The 22,426-nt window shown below is 40.3% G+C and overlaps 2 protein-coding genes across 2 annotated transcripts in view; one reads left to right on the top strand and one right to left on the bottom strand.

The window, feature by feature from the left end:
• Nucleotides 1–12,023: 12,023 nt before the first annotated feature.
• lrrc40 (leucine rich repeat containing 40) lies at nucleotides 12,024–18,981 on the top strand. Its single transcript, XM_024003908.2, has 15 exons — nucleotides 12,024–12,321; nucleotides 12,576–12,757; nucleotides 12,938–13,011; nucleotides 14,792–14,921; nucleotides 15,039–15,162; nucleotides 15,312–15,451; nucleotides 15,590–15,762; nucleotides 16,050–16,140; nucleotides 16,289–16,334; nucleotides 16,493–16,598; nucleotides 16,777–16,884; nucleotides 17,071–17,181; nucleotides 17,437–17,514; nucleotides 17,627–17,812; nucleotides 18,134–18,981. The coding sequence occupies exons 1-15, from the start codon at nucleotides 12,174–12,176 to the stop codon at nucleotides 18,237–18,239; spliced, it is 1,803 nt and encodes a 600-aa protein (XP_023859676.1). The 5' UTR covers nucleotides 12,024–12,173; the 3' UTR covers nucleotides 18,240–18,981.
• Nucleotides 18,982–19,251: 270 nt separating this feature from the next.
• LOC111975954 (leucine-rich repeat-containing protein 7-like) overlaps nucleotides 19,252–22,426 on the bottom strand; it is a 52,362-nt gene continuing 49,187 nt past the window's right edge. Inside the window, 1 exon segment of the mRNA XM_070447413.1 lies at nucleotides 19,252–21,718. Within this exon segment, the coding sequence (XP_070303514.1) occupies nucleotides 21,611–21,718 (108 nt within the window). The 3' untranslated portion in view covers nucleotides 19,252–21,610.

Here is a 22,426-nt window from a genome sequence, read left to right on the forward strand (position 1 = left end):
TAGAGAGAAAACATGTTTGGATGAGCAATTCTAGACCTGTCTTTTCTCGTGCCAGCTGCAGTGAAAACATTGTGTCTAGGGGGAATTAGAAATGACTCTGTGGCTTTCTCACAGCCCTGGATTTTACTGCTGCACCTTGGCCCATCGGTCCAACACAGATACCCTTCAGTTTGTAGCGAGTTTGTTACTGTATGACTATACACAGACCTACTTGTTTTGGGTTCTCATAGCATCTAGCCAACTTCTTTCTCAGATTGAGGGAGGGAGGGAGGGATGCAGCATCGTTGGGGGTCAGGAATGGCAGGAGAGGTGCTAAGAGAGCAGCCTGGGCTGCAGGTGTGTCCTGACAGAGTCTGGGCATTCTTCTCTGCCGCTTAAGCAGAAAAAACAAGAGAAATTGAGTGGATTAAGACATATGCAGGTACTAACAGCCCCAAGAATGTATTTGACATGGCACTTCAACTTTCTACAAGACAGGTGGAGCTTACATGATGGCATGGCAATTAAATACATGTTTTAGTGGGGGGGGGAAGCTTAGGAAACATGAAAGGCTGTAGTATACATGACTACCAATTATCTTCCATATGTGCCACTAAGTCTACAGCCTGATGCTTTGATCCATAACAATTTTGGACAATTTCTGTTAGACAAGTGGTACATATCACTTATATTTCAGTATTCTATCAATTATTTCAACTCATGCGGCTTTTTGTAATAATGAAAACGCTACAACGCCTATTGTTCAGACGTGAAAGGTAGGCTATTTCTCAATATGGATGATTTATTGCATTGAACTTGGCAAATTTTATTTGACATCAGTGTGGCAACAAAATACTTGATCTAGACAAGCTGTCAGTGTGAGCAGGGGGTTCAGTCAGAGGCTCCATGATAACATTCACAGAAAGCACCTGGATTGTGCTTCAAGGTGTCGGATACCTCCACTCTGATCACTTAAACAAACTGTGTTCCGCTCTTAGTCAACCCAGAGCAGTTCAAATAGTTTTGTAGTCAAACAGCGGTCAAAGAGTTTCCCTCACCACTGCAAATACCTATCCTAAACCAAACACACTCCACTTCTGGCTGAGAAAGAACATGATTGAGTGCAACATGCAAGGTATGGGTCTGATTATAGTGGGTCAGTGGTTGCAACTTCAGATTTTCCACAATCATTCACTGTCATTAGGAATTCATGCATTTCTTGTCTCATATCATAACCATTTCAAACTATGCAGTAATATACATACCATTTCAATTCACCTCTGTGTCCTCAGTCCATAAAATCCATCATGAATGTTTTTATGAAATTGATATTTAACCTAAAACATAACTGTGTCATGGAGTATTAATCTATTTAGTAAAGGGAAAGAGACTTCCCACCCAAACCATTGCCTTTCCAGCACTGATAACCTGAGAGACAGGATGTTTCCTCCTTTTCACCCTATTACCATCACTATAAACATGAGAGCAGAAAAGCTAGACAGAAGATTAGCTTGATCAGTGAACAACACTCTGCCATTCCATTACTTTTGTGATTTCTTTTACTTTCTGTTCTGAATGGGCCATAACCTCCCTGGAGATTAAAGTTAAAGTTGTAAATATTGTGGAGTGTGTGCATCAGCTTTTAGTTACCAGAGGTCGCTTTCACACCGGCGTGACTAGCAATTTGAAACCACCAACAGCATCTAAGTAATGAGTCCGAGACCACACTCCATCTTCCCCCATTACAAGAGAGCAAATGTGTCACAGTCTGCCAGGCTAACCCCACAATCACTCTGCTTCCCCTTGGCTGCCATTAGCATGCTGTGTCGGCTCAACAGGATTTTAGGGGCTGTCAGCAGGGTACCCTTCCCCCTAGACTTCTTCAAGCAGCGACCTGTCCCTTTGGAAATGAAGCACATCTGAAAGCGTGGTTTAAAAACTCTGCAACATTCCTCACCACTCCCATCATCATCACAGGGTATCCCTCTAGCCCTGTTTGTTAGCTGTCTACCTGCCTGGCCTGCTGCACTGCGTTCTATCTAAATCATTCACTGTTCCCACATGCCCTGACAAATACCACCTTGAACTCAACAGAACTGGAAACAGGGGTCCATTTATACTGGAATTATATTATATTCCTTGGCATGATATTATACGGTTCCCTGATAGCTGAATCATCCACACATTTCCCCCCTTCATAGTTTTGTTGTGACTTTTGGTGTTTTTGTGTATTGTAGAATCTTGCAGCCTTTTACACTGAGAGCTAAGGATAATTTAATTGGCAGGCGCAGGCCACACAATCTACACACACAAACTTCTTAAAGCATTGTTGGTTAAGGGCTTGTAAATAAGCATTTCACTGTAAGGTCTACACCTGTTGTATTCAGTGTGTGTGACAAACACAATTTGATTTGACTTCAATACATACAAGTGTATAGAGCTGCATCCCCTTGCTCTCTGGGTCAGTGATTATAAGGTGAGGGTGTGGGGTAGAGGATTTCTTCCTTTAAGAAACTCAATACCTCACACACAATTAGGTTAAAGAGTTGTCATGGAGCAACCAAGCAACCCTAAGCATGTTATGTGAACAATTACAAGCATTGAATATACCAGAAGGTTGCAGTTGTAAAAAACAATACATATATATTTAGCGTGTAACATTCCACCATCCCTCGGGAGATGAGAAACTTTCACTGGTCGTTGTGGCTCTACTACCATTGCTTCTTCCCCGCCACTCGTTCAATTTTCTCAATGCCCCCAGATAGGAGACACTCTGGACACTCCTTACCCTTGCCACCGCATATTCTCCTTCACGCTAACAGGGCACTCCAAGAATTCAGGTGCATGTTCACCTCCACAGTTGCAGCATTTCCCTTCATATGACATACAATATTCTTCCCTTCTGCACACACTTGACACATTACCAAATATTTTTTCATTTATGACACTGAAGGGGCTTGTGCACAAAAGCTCTTACAGGGTATTTCATGAATCCTAACTTTAGATGAGAAGGGAGAGACTACTGTTCATCAAAGAACAGTAGCATGGATTAAGTGAATTTCTTTTCTCCGTCCACCATATAGGTCAGTCGACGTGCACCAACCACTCCATCGATGTCTTCAGTTACAGTACCAGTCAAAAGTTTGGACACACCTACAAGGGTTTTTCTTTATTTTTACTATTTTCTACATTGTATAATAATAGTGAAGACATCAAAATTATGAAATAACACATATGGAATCATGTAGGAACCAAAGAATTGTTAAACAAATCAAAACTTAATTCATATATTAGATTCTTCAAAGTAGCCACCCTTTGCCTTGATGACAGCTTTGCAGGTTAAGAGAATGCCAAGAGTGTGCAAAGCTGTCTGGCATTAGTGTGTAAACCTAAGCTTTAGGGCCTAACTGTATGTGTGCCAAATAACCTACACTCCAATCGACAAATGCTTTTGGGAATGGGCAGACAAAGTTAACATAGATCCATGGAGGCAAAAAGGACAATGTCGGAGTTTAATTCAATAAGAGAAAAGTTGCGAAATGGAGAGTTGAAAATAAAGATAAGGGAGGACCAGAAAATAAATGTTTTTGAAAGATTTGTTGAAGTGATAAAAGAGGATGATAGCAGTGCTGGCTATGTTAGGCCTATGTGTGATGATTGTGAGGCACAATACAAATTCCACAGTCCCAAGATGGGACTTCAAATAGGCCTACGGCACATCAAGGGAATTGTAGCCTACTGTTCAGATGGGTTAAATGGAAACTGAAATTTGGACACTGATTGTAGGTCGATAGCCTTAATTTGAACTCCTGCAAAATTAAACATTTCTTGCAGTAAAATTATACACCAAATGTAGGCAACATTTTGACTTGGGAGAAAGAGTGGCGAAATATGAGCCTCACCTGTTTTGAGCCCCACCTGTTTAGGTTTTTAAAAAGTCATGTTCTTTTGGCATTAATACGTGTAAAATATCAGTTTGCAAACTATGTAACATGGATACGAACATGGTCTCTTTTTTGCTTTCTTGAGTAAGAAGGCTCCAAAATGCAGGTTTTTCAGCCTAGCTCAGCGCTTTCTGTGGTGGTGGGGCAGCCAGCGGAAAGTACAGAGCATAGGGGTTGGTAATCTTCAGTAGTTGTGCTGTGATTGGCTCAGTGTTCTGTCACTCATGGGGACACTACATCACCTTTCAAATCTACAGGGAGATCTAGAATGTTCAAGCCCCCTTGGTTGCTGCCATAGATTTACATTAGAAGTGCCCATCCAAGAAGAATCAAGGTCATTGGCCACAGATAAAATGACATCAAATCACATTACATCTACAGGAGCTTTGATTGGACTGATCATGTCAACATCATACTTTCAAAATCTTAGCTAGCAAGCTAGACAAGCAGTCATCTTCATGAATCACATCGACAATCTACTGGCAAATCCTTTTTAATCCTTGTCATATGAAGATAAATAATAGATAAAACGTATCAGTGCTCATCGGCCATTGGACATAAACATTGCACAACAAGTTGAAATTTGCAAATTCAACCATGAATGGTTTGGAAGGAATCAGTGGCTAACTGCAAGCGTTGCAAAGTAATCAGTATTTTGCTTCCCCTGCTATTCGGTGGAGAGGGTGAGTGGACCAAGTCTGGGTTTTCCAAGATAGGATAAAAAAGGATAAACATTCACATGCAACACCACGGGTCAGAAAAGGTTGAATACATTGGCCATGTTGTCAATCCAGCATGACTTCTACATGTTTAAAACAACTGGAAACTCAGAACTGGGAAATCTCAGACTTCAGTGAGTTCAAGACAACTGGGAATTCTGAAGAAAAAAAAACTAGCTCAGACTAGGAAAATACGTTTTGAACGGTCATTCAACTCGAAATTCCTAGTCAGGAACTCGGGCCTTTTTCTAGAGCTCCTACCTGAAGATCACTGACATCATGATTCAACCTAGTTTTTTCAGAGTTCCCAGTTGTCTTGAAAGCACCATAGATCCAGAGAATGACAACATTTGATGACAAAGTGTCATTACAAAATTTGGCCACAAGAAGAACTCCCGTGCCACCTTCCTGTTCATGTAAGCACAGCACAATGGTCCAAAAATGTATTTTATGCTGCTGCATAAATTATGTAATATGTCAGGGAGATATGTATACTGTAGCTAAGAAAGTAATACTAAGTGTATGTTGCATAGTAAGCTGTTAGTAGCCCATGTGCTTTACCCTAATAATTTGGTCCCCTTCCCCTCATAACTTAGCCTACTGTTCTGACTTGGTGGTGTACATGTAGCCTATAGCCTATTTTAAAGAAATGTTGTCATCAAATATTGTAAGATCTTTCATTGTCTGCTTATATGCCCCCTTTCTTTATCCTACGGTTCTGACTTGGTGTACAGGGAGAATACTGTAAGAATGGCCCATGTTCTAAATTCTGTAACTGTACCTTTCAAAAGTGCTGAATAGTTATATTGACTATGCCATAGTTTATGCATCTCAATTGTCACTTTTATAGAGCAATTAAGGTATTGCTGTGTAGTGGCTTTGCTGGCATGCATCTAAAACAATATATGTTGAGTTTGCCCCACCAAGATTTACATTCTAAAATTGCCACTGGTGCAGTTATATTCCATCTGTAGAGGTGCTATTTTTATCAGCATCAAATCAAAATGTATTTATTTATTTGTCACATGCGCCAAATACAACAGGTTACCATGAAATGCTTATTTACAGCCCTTAACCAACCAATAAAAGCTGATAGTATTTCAACCACATAAAATATGCGTCCAAGCCGAACTGAAATCTTATCAGAAACATGTTGGGTTGTTTTCACAGCTTTCTATTTCCTTACAACCAGTCAAACTGATGTGACAAAGCCTCTTCCCCCTCAGGAGGTTGAAAAAGTTTGTCATGGACCCTCAAATCCTCAAAAAGTTCTACAGCTGTACCATTGAGAGCATTTTGGCTGGCTCCATCACTGCCTGGTAATGCAATAGCACTGCCCTCAATCGCATGGCGCTACAGAATGTGGTGCGTACAACTCAGTACACACCTGGGGCCGAGCTCCCTGCCATCCAGGACATCTATATTAGGCGGTGTGGTAGGAAGGCTCTGAAAATCATTAAAGACCACAACCAACCAAGCCATAGACTATTCTCTCTGCTTCCGCATGGCAAGCCATGCCGGTGCATCAAGTCTGGCACCAACAGGCTCTTGAACAGCTTCTATCCTCAAGCAATAAGACTGATAAATACCTAATAAAAATAGCTTCACTGACTATCGGAGTTAACCTTGTGTACTTATTGACATTTTATTTTTATTTTTGCACTGTCTCTATGCACACTCACAGGGCCCTACACATTCATACACACACACTCACTCCATCATCTGCTCACTCACACATAATTAAACATACATTTATACTGACTCTACACACACCCACTCACATACAAGCTGCTGTTACTGTTAATCTTATATCCTGTTGCATAGTCACCTTACCCCTATACATATCTACCTCCATCACGCCAGTATCCCTGCCGATTGTAAACATGATATTGGAACTGACCCTGTATATAGTAGCCTACTTACTTATTTTGTTCTTCATATTTCTTGTGTTTTTTTTCTAGTATTACATTGTTTGTATTGCATTGTTGGGTGTTGAGTTTGCAAGAAACAAATTTCACTGTACTTGTGCATGTGATATTAAAACTTGAAACTTGAAACATTTAGAAATGTAGCTATAAAAAAGGTTCTGTTTTTTGGAGGTGGGGGTTTATTGCATTTTCTCCCCAGGTCCCTAAACGTCTTTGCATGACGAAAGAAGTAGAGATGGCAGAGAAAACTTTACCTATGTCAACTAGATTGAAGCATTCTGTACGACTCCCACCGAAGGTGGCTCCTCTTCCTGTTCGGGTGGCGGTCGTCGTCACCGGTCTACTAGCTATTTAAGCCAGTAAGGCCCGCCTGCTCTTTGTGCGGTCTTATTTTTCCTCTGTGTATGTTTGTGGTAGTGTGTTTCCCTTTGGTTTTCCTCCGGACTGGTTGGGTCCTGGTTTTGGGCCGGTCTTTTATGTGCGCCCGGAATTGGCGTGAACATTTTTCTCTGTGCCGGAATAAAACATTGTTCTGTACCTTCTGCTTCCTGCAACTGACTCCGCACCCACTACTCCTAAAGTGCGTTACACATTCATTCTATTGATTTATGACATTATGCTGGTGAGCAAAGGCTGCATGTATCTAATTATAGAAAAGTTGACTAACAAATAGCCAACCAAAATTTTGGAAATTATAAGCAGAAACATTTAAATCAGGCAAATAATAATCGTTCCGCCATCTCTGACTGCAGCCTACAGCGCATTTTCACTATTAGCGTGTTAGGGTCGGGTCGGGGTCTCAGATTTTCACTTTATCACATTTAGTCGGGCGGTTTCAGATGGATGATTAGCAATTGCATTCCAACCAGCCAACCAGGCCTGAGCAATATTGGCCATAAATGAATATGCTCAATCAGTGATGACTTCTTGTGTCCGGTAGGGGGAGACCTTCGCCTTGACTTGACAAATTATCAATGTTATATTTATGCTGTAAAACAGATAACTCCTTTTAGATTATGTTGAAATCATTATTGATGGCATAGAAAGTGAAATAATGTAATCTTTCATCATTATTGACTGTACCATGGTCCAGTCCTGAGCCATGTATTTAGAATCCAGTCTAATTCATGGAGTTCTAATTCCTAATTCTATAGGTTAGTCTAGTCCCTAGAATACAAAACAAGTGAGTTTGAACAAAAAGCTAGGTCTTGGGAAGCTTTATACTGACACATATCAGCACTATGGACAGCTACCATTTTAGAATGTAAGCTATTTTGGTATAGCAATCACAGGAGGTTGGCAGCACCTTAATTGGGGAGGATAGGCTGTTGGTAATGCCTGGAGCGGAATCAGTGAAATTGTATCAAATACATCAAACACATGGTTTAAACCTCCTGCTGTCTTCCGGTCGAATTGGACCGATTTATATATTTTCTCTCTGAAAAATGTAGTTCATTTGATCTAATTATCATAAGGTTCCATGACTTTTGTCCACACAGGGCATCTAAACACAAAAAATACATTTTGATTATTTTCATTACATTTTGGGTGTTTTATTTAACTTTATTACACCTGTGGTGTTCCCGGTCAAAAATGACCGGTTGATGAATGGGTGAGACTACATTTAGGTTCTAAATTTGAGTTCAGGCACATGCCCATTCATCAGATGGACACACTTCCTCTCCCAGACCCCCACATGCATGTGTGTTTGACCGCGCACACACACACACACACACACACACACACACACACACACACACACACACACACACACACACACACACACACACACACACACACACACACACACACTTCACTCCCCTTCTTGGTTTCCATGGCAACCTTTCCCCAATAGAATCTTTCCCCCACGGAAACCACACCTGTTGACATTCCACAAACAATCACAACATTGTTTCAACAATATATAGAACTTTTATCGCAGCTCTGGTAAATAAAGCTTTTTTGAGGCCTTGCTCACAATTCATTCTGTGCAGCACAATGACCAAACTATATAATGTATGTAAGGCTGTTGATCATATCTTTGATCAACAGGAGAGGGTCCTTGTTAAACTTTGACACAACGTAGTCTGTGATAAATAGCACAATATGTTTAATCTGAGAATTTGTTATAATGAAAATAATCCATGCAGTATGCTTTTTTTACTCAAAAATGTGTTGTATGAGCTCAGTCAAGGAGGCCTACAGGCCATAAATAGCAAATAGAAGTTTAAAAGTTGTAATGTTCGCAAGAACTTAAGTTGATAAAAAGATCTAACACAACATTAGGTGATAATATATGGATTGTTATGGATTTATAATCAGCTATATTGGGGGCGGTCATTTGTGACCGGGAACACAGACTTAATTAACATGAAACGAACACAACAGGAGGGTTAATGCCATTTCATTCGCTCCCTTCCAGACATGTTTATGAGTCGTCCTCCCCTCAGAAGCCTCCACTGATAGCAATGCTTCCTATGAACAGGTTTTTTTTTCAAACGCGTTTTGTATTCAAGGGACTCTAGTGAGAAGACTGGACACACAACAAATATTTTTCCTGTGCAGTGCAATATTTCTAACATATAGTGTCCAGGGGCCCCACATAAACCAGTTTGACCACAGTAAAAGTCCAGCTACACTTGCTATGACCTAGCTTTTTGTTCAACTCACCTTTTTTGGATACTATGGTATGCTCTAATGAGTAGACTGAACTTTATTTTTATGGACACACAATCAATATATTTTCTTTAAAGTCAAATTTGTTTGTGCAATACAACAATCCCACTGGGCACACACTGGTTGAACAACGTTGATTCCATGTCATTTCAATTAAATTGTCATGCTGGTATGAATGACTCGGGAGACAGGCGCAGGAATGCGTAATAGTTTTTTCATTCTTACCCAAATTACGGCGTGCCGTGTAAAGCCATGGCGATGAAGACCAAACAAACACTATACAAAACACAGAGTTGAAACCCAAATAAAAGAGCGAGGAGTACCTTGAATAAATAACACAAGCGCAAAATGATTAACACACGGGACGAGACCCGTAATCATCTGCGCAATCCACAATGGCACGAAAGCCAAAACACACAGCACAGGTACTCACACGCACCAACGAACATTGTAACAATAATCGACAGGACAATGGTAAACCAAGGACACACTTATACAATTACCAATCACTGGGAATAGGGGCAGGTGTGCGTAATGAATGTTCCGGAGGGATCCATGACAGAAATTACGTTGAACCAACTTAGAATAGACGTTGAATTGACGTCTGTGCCAAGTGGGATGCTTAAACATACATTTAAAAATTGCATCCTTAAACACAGGTAAATTAACAATAATCCATATAATCAAAATAGTTATTTATAATTGTATATGTTAATTGTATATTATTTTACATGTAGGCTATTATTGTTATTATTATAGCCTATATTTTATTCATGAATTTTCAGCTTTACAAACAGACAGATAATGACAGCAAACAATACATCGAGAAAACCCCCCACCCTCCATTCCCTGACAGAAGACAGAAAAACAGAAACTGAATGAAAAAACAGAAGACAACATTGCTCTTAAGGAATCTGCAACATGTTTTACAGGTGGGCTATTATTATGTTCTTTACATGCATAAAGGTTACTTAGGCTCCAACCATTTCTCAATATGCTCCACATTATTATATTATTTAACTTGTAAAAAGTCGGAATACTCTTGAGTTTAGCTTTTTCCCCAATGTAGTTATAATTAGGTATCATAATTGAACATTATGCACTATGCAAAACTGCCCCGCAAAAATGATTTTGTATCTAGTGCCACATTCATGTGCTAGTAGTAACTAGCAAACTCAGAAATGTCTGACTTGTTAACTGGTTGTAGTTATACACGTGCCACGTTCAACCACTTAGCAAGTCTGACATTTCTGAATTTCCTAGTTCCGACTGGCAAGGGAAGGCGGCAAATACACTCAGTGCACAAACGATTAGGAACACCTGCTCTTTCCATGACATAGACCAGGGTTCCCAAACTCTGTCTGCCAACCCCCCCCCCCCCCCCCCCCTGGGTGCACATTTTGGTTTTTGCTCTAGCACTACACAGCTAATTCAAATAGCCAACTCACCATCACGATTTGATTATTTAAATGAGCCGTGTAGTCCTTTGGCAAAAAACGAAATGTGTACCCGGGTGGCCCTAGTACAGAGTTTGGGAAACCCTGACAAAGACTGACCAGGTGAATCCAGGCGAAGTTATGATCCCTTATTTAAATCCACTTCACTCAGTGTATAGACAAGACAAAATATTAAACTGCTGTTGAATGGGTATGGTAGTAGGTGCCAGTCGCACCGGTTTGAGTGTGTCAAGAACTTCAACAGTTTCATGTGTGTCTCAAGAATGGTCCACCATCCATAGGACATCCAGTCAACTTGACACATCTATGGGAACCATTGGAGTCAACATGGGCCAGCATCCCATTGGAACGCTTCGAAACCTTGTAGAGTCCATGCCCCAACGAACTGAGGCTGTTCTGAGGGAAAAAGGCGGGTGCAACTCAATATTAGGAAGGTGTTCCTAACCTTTTGTACACTCTATGTATACGCCAAAGAAGGAGCGTTTCATCGCAAGCTTTTATTCTGAAGGGGAAAAACGGAAGTCAATGTTTTTTTATTTTTTTTATTGTCCTATATATTTTATCTTCCAATTCCAATCAAAAATCAAAAAAACATAAAACATCACAAATATATTTTCTATTTATGATTTTTTATTTTATTAAATAAAACAAACATGAAATAAGAAATAAAAATCACTACAAATGTAGGCTACTACAACCAATGACTACAACTTAATGTGGCCAGCTGTGACCACGGGATGCTGACGTGACGGTAAATCAGAGAGGAACAGGCGAATATTTGATTGAATCTAGTAATCCAACTAGAGATACTGTATATAACGACGAGAGAGTCTTGTGTAGTCATCCCAAAGGCTTATTGGTTTGCTTATTGTGGACAGTATTTTGACGGGAGTAAACTCTCTCGCTTCGCCTCATCCTCTTTTTATTTTTAACCTTTATTTAACTAGGCAAATCAGTTAAGAACAAATTATTATTTACAATGACGGCCTACCCCGGCCAAAACCGTTCTTATTATACGTCAGTGGATCCAACTCATCCAACAGCCACAGAGTTTCTAATACTGTACTGTCTTTGACTCAGCTGCTGAACCTATTCCGGGTCAAGGTTTTCACGTACTACCAAATTAAGAGTCCATATTGAAATCATGAAGCATCATTGGATAAAATAGCAAAAAGTTAATTATATCGATCATTACTAATTCCTATTTCAGATAAAGGTACAACAATGAACAATTCAATATGCATCGCTTTTCACAACGTTTCTAACTTTGAAAAATGACTTTTACAATTAAATATTCACATTTGAACCGGAAATGATCGTTTAACCCAGAAAGGCTTACGAAATGCTTGGCTCTTAAATATAGCTTTCTATCGGCAATTTACAAATACATAGCGAGCTAGCTAGCTAACATCATTGGCATGACTAACAAGCTGGTTAGACAAAGTTAGTGGTACTAACAACATATGAACAATGTCACGCTTTAAAAGAGGTGCCAAAGGCGATTCTAGAGCAGGATTTAGAACAGAAAAAGAGGAACCGGCTGCTGTCCCTTATGGATTGTTGAAAACCGCCAGAAAAAGCGGGCAGCTCAATTTGTCTGGGCGAGGGCTGACTGAAGGTAACTGTCAGGGAAGAAAGACTCTGCCTATTTATCATGATGACACATTAAAATCATGCTGCATCATTGGATAAAATAGCAAAAAGTTAATTATATCGATCATTACTAATTCCTATTTCAGATAAAGGTACATCAATGAACAATTCAATATAGGAAGGGTATGGTGTTGATTGGTTGGTTGATTGAGGACCACTTGAATGAGTGCATGTAACGTTATGGTAATGCTAACCATTTTACCACTATTCTCCACTTAGTCCCACAAAGTGTCTGGAGGCTGAACTTAGACACACCCGAGGAGGCCAAACAGAACCTGTCCTTTGGGGCAGATGATCGCTGGTGGGACCAGACAGATCTGACCAAGCTGCTTCTCTCTTCAAACAAGCTGGAAGCTCTGTCAGAGGATGTCAAGCTGTTGCCAGCCCTTACTGTTTTGGATGTGGGTATTGTTTTTTTATGACGTGTTTTATGTTGCCTGATTTAAGAAGTGATAGACTAGGCCCTTTCAAAGCTTCAATGGAAGGTCTATGCTCCAAGATTTATGGGAGAACTTACTTTGACAAGTTTGATGTTTACGATGACCCTCTGACATTCTGTCTTGTCTTTCCACTTTCCCAAGGTCCATGATAATCAGCTGACCTCTTTACCCACGTCTATTGGAGAGTTGCAACATCTTCAGAAACTCAGTCTGAGGTATGGGAGGATTTTGTCAACTAAAGTTACTCAACAAATGAGAAATGCACACCAGGAATGACTTCCATTATAAAGAAAGAAGAGGTCTCTTTCCTCTATAGGCTGACTTTTTGCTGAAATGCTGTCCATTAACTGGATGGGTATAATTTGTGGAACATTCCAACAGGAATCTGTTCCAAAAACTTTGTAAAGTACAAGGTTGCTAACAAACAACGCATACAAAGTAACATGATCAATTCACCTAGCTAACTAGCTGCCGAATAGGCATCAACTCACCACGTAGCTTATTCTTAATGTTTGTCGATAGGATACCAGATTGAGGACAGACATTTTTCGGAATAAACATTGTGAGTGAAAAACTTAAGTAAATAGCCCACTCCCTACCCAGTATCTTATTCTGCCCCTATACATTTTATTTGTCACATGTGCCGAGTACAACAGGTGTAGACCTTACAGTGAAATGCTTACTTACAAGCCCTTAACCAACAGGGCAGTTTTACGGGGGGGGACCTAAAAAAAAAATAACAGATAAGAATAGCAAATAATTTAAGAGTAGCAGTAAATAACAATAGCGAGGCTATATTCAGGGGATACCGGTATGGAGTCAATGTGCGGGGGCACCGGTGTCGAGGTAATATGTACATGTAGGTAGAGTTACTATGCATCGATAATAACAGATAGTAGCAGCATAGAAGGGGAGCAATGCAAATAGTCTGGGTAGCCATTTGATTAGCTGTTCAGGAGTCTCATGGCTTGGGGGTAGAAGCTGTTGAGAAGCCTCTTGGACCTAGACTTGGCACTCCGGTACTGCTTGCTGTGCGGTAGCAGAGAGAACAGTCTACGACTAGGGTGGCTGGAGTCTTTGACAATTTTTAGTGCCTTCCTCTGACACCGCCTGGTATAGAGGTCCTGGATGGCAGGAAGCTTGGCCCCGGTGACGTACTGGGCCGTACGCACTACCCTGTGTAGTGCCTTGCGTTTGGAGGCTGAGCAGTTGCCATGCCAGGCAGTGATGCAACCCGTCAGGATGCTCTCGATGGTGCAGCTGTTAAACCTTTTGAGGATCTGAGGACCCATGCCAAATCTTTTCAGTCTCCTGAGGGGGAATAGGGTTTTTTGGTGCCCTCTTCACGTCTGTCTAGGTGTGCTTGGACCATGTTAGTTTGTTGGTGATGTGGACGGCAAGGAACTTGAAGCTCTCAACCTGCTCCACTATAGCCGCGTTGATGAGAATGGGGGCGTGCTCGGTCCTCCTTTTCCTGTAGTCCACATTCATCTCCTTTGTCTTGCTCACATTTAGAGAGAGGTTGTTGTCCTTGCACCACACGGTCCGGTCTCTGATCTCCTCCCTATAGGCTGTCTCATCGTTTTCGGTGATCAGGCCTACCACTGTTGTGTCATCAGCAAACTTAATGATGGTGTTGGAGTTGTGCCTGGCCGTACAGTCATGAGGGAGTACAGAAGGAGTACAGGAGGGGACTGAGGGAGTACAGGAGGGGACTGAGCACGCACCCTTGAGGGGGCCCCTGTGTTGAGGATCAGCGGGGCGGATGTGTTGTTACCTACCCTTACCACCTGGGGACGTCCCGTCAGGAAGTCCAGGATCCAGTTTCAGAGGGAGGTGTTTAGTGCCAGGGTCCTTAGCTTAGTGATGAGCTTTGAGGGCACAACTTTGTATGCGTTATTTGTTGGCAACCTTGTTATTTTCAACGTTTTTGGAATAGATTCCTGTTGGAATGTAACACAAATTATACCCACCCCCATTATCTCTCTGTTGCAGTCACAATAAACTGAAAGAGATACCGGAGGAGGTATGGAGTCTGAAGAACCTCACCTGTCTCCAGCTGCAGCAGAATCTACTGGAGCACCTGCCAGAGGGAGTGGGACTGCTCGCTAACCTGGATGATATCGTAAATTCAGAACTGGGCATGAAACACTACTAAAATGTGTCAGTGTAACAAAGTGATTGTCTTAGATTAACTCTTTGGATGATCCTCACTGACTTGTTTTTGTATTGTTGGTGGGAGGATCTTTCCAACAACCAGCTAACTGCCATCCCTGACAGTCTGGGCAACTTGAACCATCTGGTGAAGCTGAACCTCTCCCACAACAAGCTGAAGAGCCTCCCCTCAGGAATCAGTGTCATGAAAAGTAAGACGGCAATGGCAGCAAATGTTTTGCTTTGTGTGTTGTTTAGTTTTTGTATGTACTGCCTACCTGTTAGAAATGGATGCATCCACTGTTATATTCTTGACATGAACATGGCTGAAGCATAACATCCTGTATGAACGCCTCCACAGATTTGAGACTGCTGGACTGCACACACAATCAGCTTGAGAGCATACCTCCTGTCTTGTCTCAAATGGCGTCTTTAGAGCAGCTCTATCTGAGACACAACAAACTGCGCTTTCTTCCTGAACTGCCCTCCTCAAGGCTCAAGGTTAGGATACTGATGATCAGATTTCCTTTGAGAAGGAACTTTTGAGTCTCAATGAGATCACCTGTATGAATTAATTGGTAACAAGTGCCCTATGCAAGTGCCCTATACTCTGACAGCTTTCTGTCACCTGTCTGGTAGGAGCTGCATGTTGGTAATAACCAGATTGAGGTGCTGGAGGCAGAGCACCTGAAACACCTGAGCATTCTGAGTGTATTGGAGCTGAGGGACAACAAGGTGAAGACTCTCCCTGAGGAAATCAAACTACTCCAAGGCCTGGAGCGCCTAGACCTAGTCAACAATGACATCAGCAGGTAGGTTTGCCTGATCAGATCTCCCCTGGTCTCTCCTCAGTGGTTACTGTACTTGGTCCACCTCACAGGTTGTGTGCTGTTATTCTTAACTCATTTGTTTATTATTTAGTTGATTTAGCCTCTTCAATCAGTGCATATAACAGATTTATACACAGCACAAATATAAACCAATTAAATAAGAACAAAACTCACAAGTCAAAACACCCCAAAATGTCCTGTGTAGTGTTTAGCTGCCTGGATATCTTATGGCTGTGCTACTGCATTTCTCCCTTGTATGCGTGAGCCAGTCTGCCAGCTGCCCTTGCCCTCCTGCCCAAGCTGAAGATCCTGACTCTAGAGGGCAACCCTCTGAGAGGCATCCGCAGAGACCTCTTGACTGTGAGTTAGTTAGGACGACATGTCATTACCTTCTGGAAGCTACTACAGTTTCACCACTACAGTAGAACCTCAATTAACCTCACTGTAGAGTTGCAATGTAGCCAATTGCAGAGTCTGTGATAGGATATGACTTTTGTGTCCTTCACAGAAAGGAACCAATGAATTGCTGAAGTACTTGAGGGGTCGAATAAAAGGTACAAGGATGTTTGTCTTTTTCTGTCTATGCAGAAGGTTCTCGTATTCAGTGAATAGACCGTTTTTATTTACTTTGCAAGGTTTTGTGGAAAGGCCACTGTTGATTTACCAGACTGTCTCATATCATTGGACTGACATTTTTCATTTGGATCTGTAGAGGATCCAGATGGCAAAGGAGATGAGCCTGACACTGCCATGACTCTGCCCAGTCAGGCGAAAATCAACGTGCACACAATTAAAACACTGAAGACATTGGACTACAGGTGTGTGCCAACTATTATTTTTGTGCCGTGTTTGAAGCTCAGTTAAGACATTCTGGGAAAGTTAAAAACTCAAACGTTCTACCACAAAATGATATTGCATTGCCACAGCATGAAGATGGTTGTGATGTAATGAAGTGTTGTCAGTAAACTGTTGCTTTGTGTGTGACCCTGGTTCCAGTGAGAAGCAGATGGCATGTGTTCCTGATGATGTGTTTGATGCTGTGGGAAGTGAGCCCGTCGCCAGTGTCAACTTCAGCAAGAACCAGCTGGCTGCAGTGCCTCCCAGGTACCTTGCTTGTAATCAGTGACTTCACACCACAGTCTGGGCCTATGGAGGAAAAACCCTCAGTGTGAGAAGAATCACACCACTCCTAAAAGTCACCACAAAGCCATTGATAGAGAATGTCAGATACAGTAGGACTGTTGTGGTGATAATGTTGGATGAGTTTGTGAGTCTCTGCTTGGTCCTCAGGGTTGTGGAGTTGAAGGATTCTGTTTCTGACATCAACCTGGGGTTTAACAAGCTGACCAGCCTCCCCTTGGAGTTCTGCATGCTGCAGCAACTGGCACACATAGACCTCAGGTACACTGACAATCAGCCTCCACAGCACATCTGTCAGCTCAGATATCAGAAGGCCTTGTCTTTCCAAATAAAAGTACCGTTTGTGTTGCGGAGGTCAGTGAAACGAGAGGCTAAACCTTTTTTAGACTCCGAGGTATGCATTTCTGGTGGGAGCATTGTTTTAACCCAGTCTTAAATTGGTACATTTGCTTAAGCTGGTAAATCGGTGCATGTGAGACATTTGTAATATGCAGTTTATGTTGGCTTTTCCCTCAGAAACAATCTTTTGACATCTCTGCCAATGGAAATTGAGGCCCTAATGAAACTGCGGAGCATCACACTGTCATTCAACAGGTAAGCACTCTGGTCTTAAAGGGATGTAGTCATCGTGCTGTACATAGAAAAATTGATTCAAAAACGGATACAAATTCAAAAACGGATTCAAATTCATGTCATATTTTGACAGGTTTAAGTTGTTCCCAGAGGTCCTGTACCGGGTTCCTAGCCTGGAGACCATTCTTATCAGTAATAACCAAGTGGGAACCATTAACCCACTGCAGCTCAAAGCTCTGGACAAGCTGTCCACTCTGGACCTACAGAACAATGACATCATGCAGGTGCCACCTGAACTGGGCAACTGTACGAGCCTGAGGTAGGGATCGGGATGTGACACTGGGTTTAGGGGACAATATATGATGTGACGAAGATATAACTGGACAGGATTTCAAAAAGCGTGGTAATATCTGGTTTTATTTAGATAGGGGTGGAAGCTGCAGGAACTGTGCTATTTGTGTCAGGTAAATGTTAAATAGCAATCAGAAAAGGTATATGCGCTAAGGCATCCAACTCAGTGATCCATATAGTTGTGATTTTGCTCCGAGCTGTTGCTGTATAGAGGGAAGTATGTGTTTGTATATCAATATTTTAAGCTGTCTTGAAGCTGGTCTCACTAATTCTCTCGTCTTTCCCTTAGAGCCCTCATGCTGGATGGAAATCCTTTCCGCAACCCCAGAGCAGCCATTGTATCCAGAGGAACTGATGCTGTCCTGGAGTACCTACGAAGCAGGATCCCTACATAGTCACCTGCATTAAAGCCAAATGAGATACAACACACCAAATGAGAAAGTACAATTTTATGATTAATCAGTGTTTGATTTTGCCTTGAAACCAACTGCCATTATTCTGTAAAAGTGTTCATGACATTCGAGCATGATGATTTGAAGTGTACCTTCTCTTGTTTGATCTAAGATATAAAGTTTGAATGATTACTACTGGGAGACTGCTGTAACAATGTTACAAGATCTTCTACCAATGGCAATATTTTAATTGCATTCCAAACTGAAAAGCCTGTCTTAGTGTGGGTTCCTTTTCTCAATATATGGAAAAACAATAGCAATTCCACTATGCTTATTCTTTAGGGAAGTTTTGCATTCAATGTTTAATAACATAATGCATGTGTTTCATTTTGAATGTATGGCAATTGCAAGATAATCTGACACTACTGATTTGGCCTTGGCCTGTTTGATACTCTGAACCAAACGAGACATTTTAAAATGTTATATCATTCTCAAGAATTCATTTGTAATGACATTGAGATATTTGTTGTTACACTATCTAGTAGCCTGGGGGAAAAAACATCTGTGTCCTTCAGTCACTTTTTATGTGAGACAGAAGACCTTGTATAAAAATCACTACTTCTGTCTGCATGCACTCTGTCATTGTATTCATGAAAACTGAATAAGACAATTGAACCATGTCTGTTTCAATGACTCCAACAACTATAATGATTGAAATCCAACCACATTAAATGTGTACAAGGCAGATGTGTTTGGTGCTTTGATCCTTTGTTATTGTCTTTAATAAATACACAGTATGATACTGTTCAGAAAAATAATATTTTTATGTGGCAAAACACAACCTAGTCATGGAAAGTCAAGTGTGATGGATGGCAGTAAGATACCAGACTTACCATGAAATATTACATTTTAGTCATTTAGCAGATGCTGTTATCAAGTGACAAATTAACTTCATAATTTAGGGGAAGAAAATACTGGTTTTGATGGGATTGTATAAAGACCACAGAGGACCATGAAAAATAACAAGTGACATTTTTATTATTTGTACAATATACTTTTATACATTATTCAAAACACTTCTTAAATACTGAAAAATTGTACTTCCAAAGCCGAAAATGGCTCTGTATTTGCTGCACAGCATTTTTCGTTCAATTTTATAATCTTTTCTTAATAAAAATGTATCTTAAATATGTACAGATAGCATCTGCGAAATGCAATCTAAACACACAATATATACTTTACCAATTACATTTCTTTGTGTTAATACAGAAATAAAACTGGAAGGTTTAAACTTGCATGTGCAAATAAATAGTATAATAAATTATTACTAAATTTGTCCAACTAAACAGAATAATTCTCTTTTAATAGTTAAAATTACTTTTTGCACAAAAAATGAAGCAGCATTCAAATCCAATAAGTCTTCATACTGCAGAAGCTTGGAGTACATTCACAATCTATGAATAAATTATCTCAATGTGTTTTCATTCACAATTATTTACATCAATACTGCAATTTGACTGAATATTACCATATATTCGCTTTTTTATATTTAATTGTATTTTAAACACATACAAAAATGACTATTTTTATATTCATATACATATATATAATATTTGTATAACACAAATTCACAATTACTGTAGAAATACATTTGATAGTACAGCTTTTCTTCAAGTCGTAAGATCTTCATCCATACTCTTTCATTGTCCTTATAAAATCTCGCAAATTGAGCAAAGCTATATATTTGAGCAAAGGTATATCAATATATTCCGAATAATTACCTGAAAACATTTAGTAAAAATAATTATATTATCAAACTTTCTGTAACAATATCTTGAATATTTGAACTCATAATTGACTGCATACCGAAGTACCACTTACCAGCTTAGCTTGGCACAAATTCAACCAGGGTCCCTTCATAGGGTTATAGGTGCTTAGTTTTCTCAAGAATGTCACATTTGATGCTACATTTGACAAAAATGTTATGAAAAATTCAGGGCTCATAAGGAATACGTTTTTGATTGGGATAAAATGGCACCAATTTTGACAATATAATAATCTCATCGGTTTGCAAAAAGAGAGAAATCTCTTTATAAGAGAGACCCTAAAATCTATTTCAAAACACAGAATGTATCCCAAAAACATATTCAAAGACCATGCTGTAACATCAGAGCTTAAAATGAACATCCATCCAGAAATGTAGCAGGGTGAAATGCTTATTCTGGGCAGCGGCATTGTTGAAAAAAAACATCATAGTTCTCGCATTAATACTTTTCCAATGATGCGTACTCATAATAAACTGAGCTTGAAATTAAGTTCTAAAAAGTAATTGGTGTTCCACAGAGTGGTGCTGAAAAGCTAAGCAATATTACTCACACCACTTCAAATCAGTGCGAACAAAACCACTCAAATGTTTTTTATAGAAACACAGACAAACAGATGAGAAACGATGTTACAATTGTGCTTAAGTGCACAAACAATGGATTTTTCTGTATATGAATGTGGGGGGTATGTATACATTACATACTCCTTGGCACAATTACGGGAAACCACATAATATAGCCAGCAGATGGCCCTCTAGGGTAGTCTTGTCATGTTAAAAAAAGATTTTCAGAGGTGGGATAGAATATTGCTTCTACTTCAATTTTGCTCATGTGTGTAAACATATACATATACATTATTGAGCATTGAGCACCTACAAAAAATCTAGTTCACAGAATGCAGTGATTGGTTGGGTACAGAGATCAACATAGTTTTAAAACAATTAAATAAACCGATGGGAAAACCTATAATAAAAAATAAAAAACTGATTATAAGTTGGCCCTGTATTAAGGTTGGAGACAAGTGCGATTTCTTTCTTCTGTAACAAAAAAAAATTATATTTTCAGTACCATTCCCCTCTCTACTGTTCATGTCTTTATTGTAAATGAAAATATTTACACAAGGCATATACAAAGTTGAGGCAGTGTTTATGGTGAATGTAATTCCTAAAGAGCTAGTGTGTTTTCATGGTCTGAGAGTAAAATGAGAAGCTACAATGAAAAAGGTACAAAATAAAAGGCAATATAAATAAGCAAAAAACTTCCAAATAAAAACAAAGATCAAATAAAAATAAATAACATGAAATTACTCCAACCTACAGCCTCGGGCTGAATGAGAAAAATGACTTTCATTCACATCAACTCAGAATATACATTTCCTGTTTACACAAAATTCATAGATAGGTTATAAGATATGTATCCTATAGTACATTTGGCACTAGTATTTGCCATTGGTCCAGCAATTGGCAAATGTCTCTGTTCATAGATAAAAATCGGTTGTACACATTTCCACAAACCGTTTGGGTGAGAAGCAATGGTGTTGTAAAAAAATATTTAAATTGTGCTCTCCCTCAAGATTACCAAGTCCACAGGTTTCTGGAAATTCTTCAGAAGAGACACAGCAGTTTCATGTTCCATGTGTAAAAAACTATGTCCATTGCCCTGCAATGCAAAAATGAAGCAGAAGGTGAACAGAGTGAAGGGGGTGAGGAGGGGCAGGGCGGGGCAGCACGGAGAGGACTGGAAACAGTCCTAGCTCAGGAGATAGAAACACAACACTGTCAAGGAAAAGAGGAGAGGAAGAGCAGAGAGATGCACACAGGAAGAGAAGGCGGTCATGCTGTAAAGGAGAGAAGGAGGAGAGAAGCTGGTCTTTAGAGGTCTGTCCTTCAGCTAACACTTGTATCTGTGGAGAGAGTAGAGAAGTGCCTGCTTCTGCAGGCTACGGGTGGGCGAGGAGCAAGGGGCGAGGGGAAAGGGGCGAGGGCTTCTACTAGCACACATTTAAAGTGACACAGATATAACAGACATGCCAATAACTGTAGAGACTATTCCAATCCCATTAAGTTATATTGGCACAGAGAGCCTGACTTGTTCATGTAGGCTTCACTGTCATGGGTTTGGATTTATGACTGACAAATATAGCCTGAACAGTAGCTTCACATGGACCAGGAATCTGACAATCTACAGGGGTACAGTGCCCTCTCTGCACTATGGTAAACACTTACTTTGACAGCTTCATCCCTATGTACTGTATGTGTGATGGTGATTACCCTTTTAGAGTAACAGCCCTCTACCTAAGCTAAATACATCACCACATCATAGTGTGCAATTAGTTTCTTATCACATTGGGTAAAAGAACTCTGATGC

This window comes from Salvelinus sp. IW2-2015, linkage group LG16 (genome assembly GCF_002910315.2).
Source record: "Salvelinus sp. IW2-2015 linkage group LG16, ASM291031v2, whole genome shotgun sequence".
NCBI lineage: Eukaryota > Metazoa > Chordata > Actinopteri > Salmoniformes > Salmonidae > Salvelinus > Salvelinus sp. IW2-2015.

Coding starts and splice junctions, on each gene's coding strand:
- lrrc40 (XM_024003908.2), top strand. CDS start 12,174: ATGTCACGCTTTAAAAGAGGTGCCAAAGGCGATTCTAGAGCAGGATTT. Junction 15,163..15,311: donor AGGAATCAGTGTCATGAAAA/GTAAGACGGCAA, acceptor ACGCCTCCACAG/ATTTGAGACTGCTGGACTGC. Junction 16,141..16,288: donor TCCGCAGAGACCTCTTGACT/GTGAGTTAGTTA, acceptor TGTCCTTCACAG/AAAGGAACCAATGAATTGCT.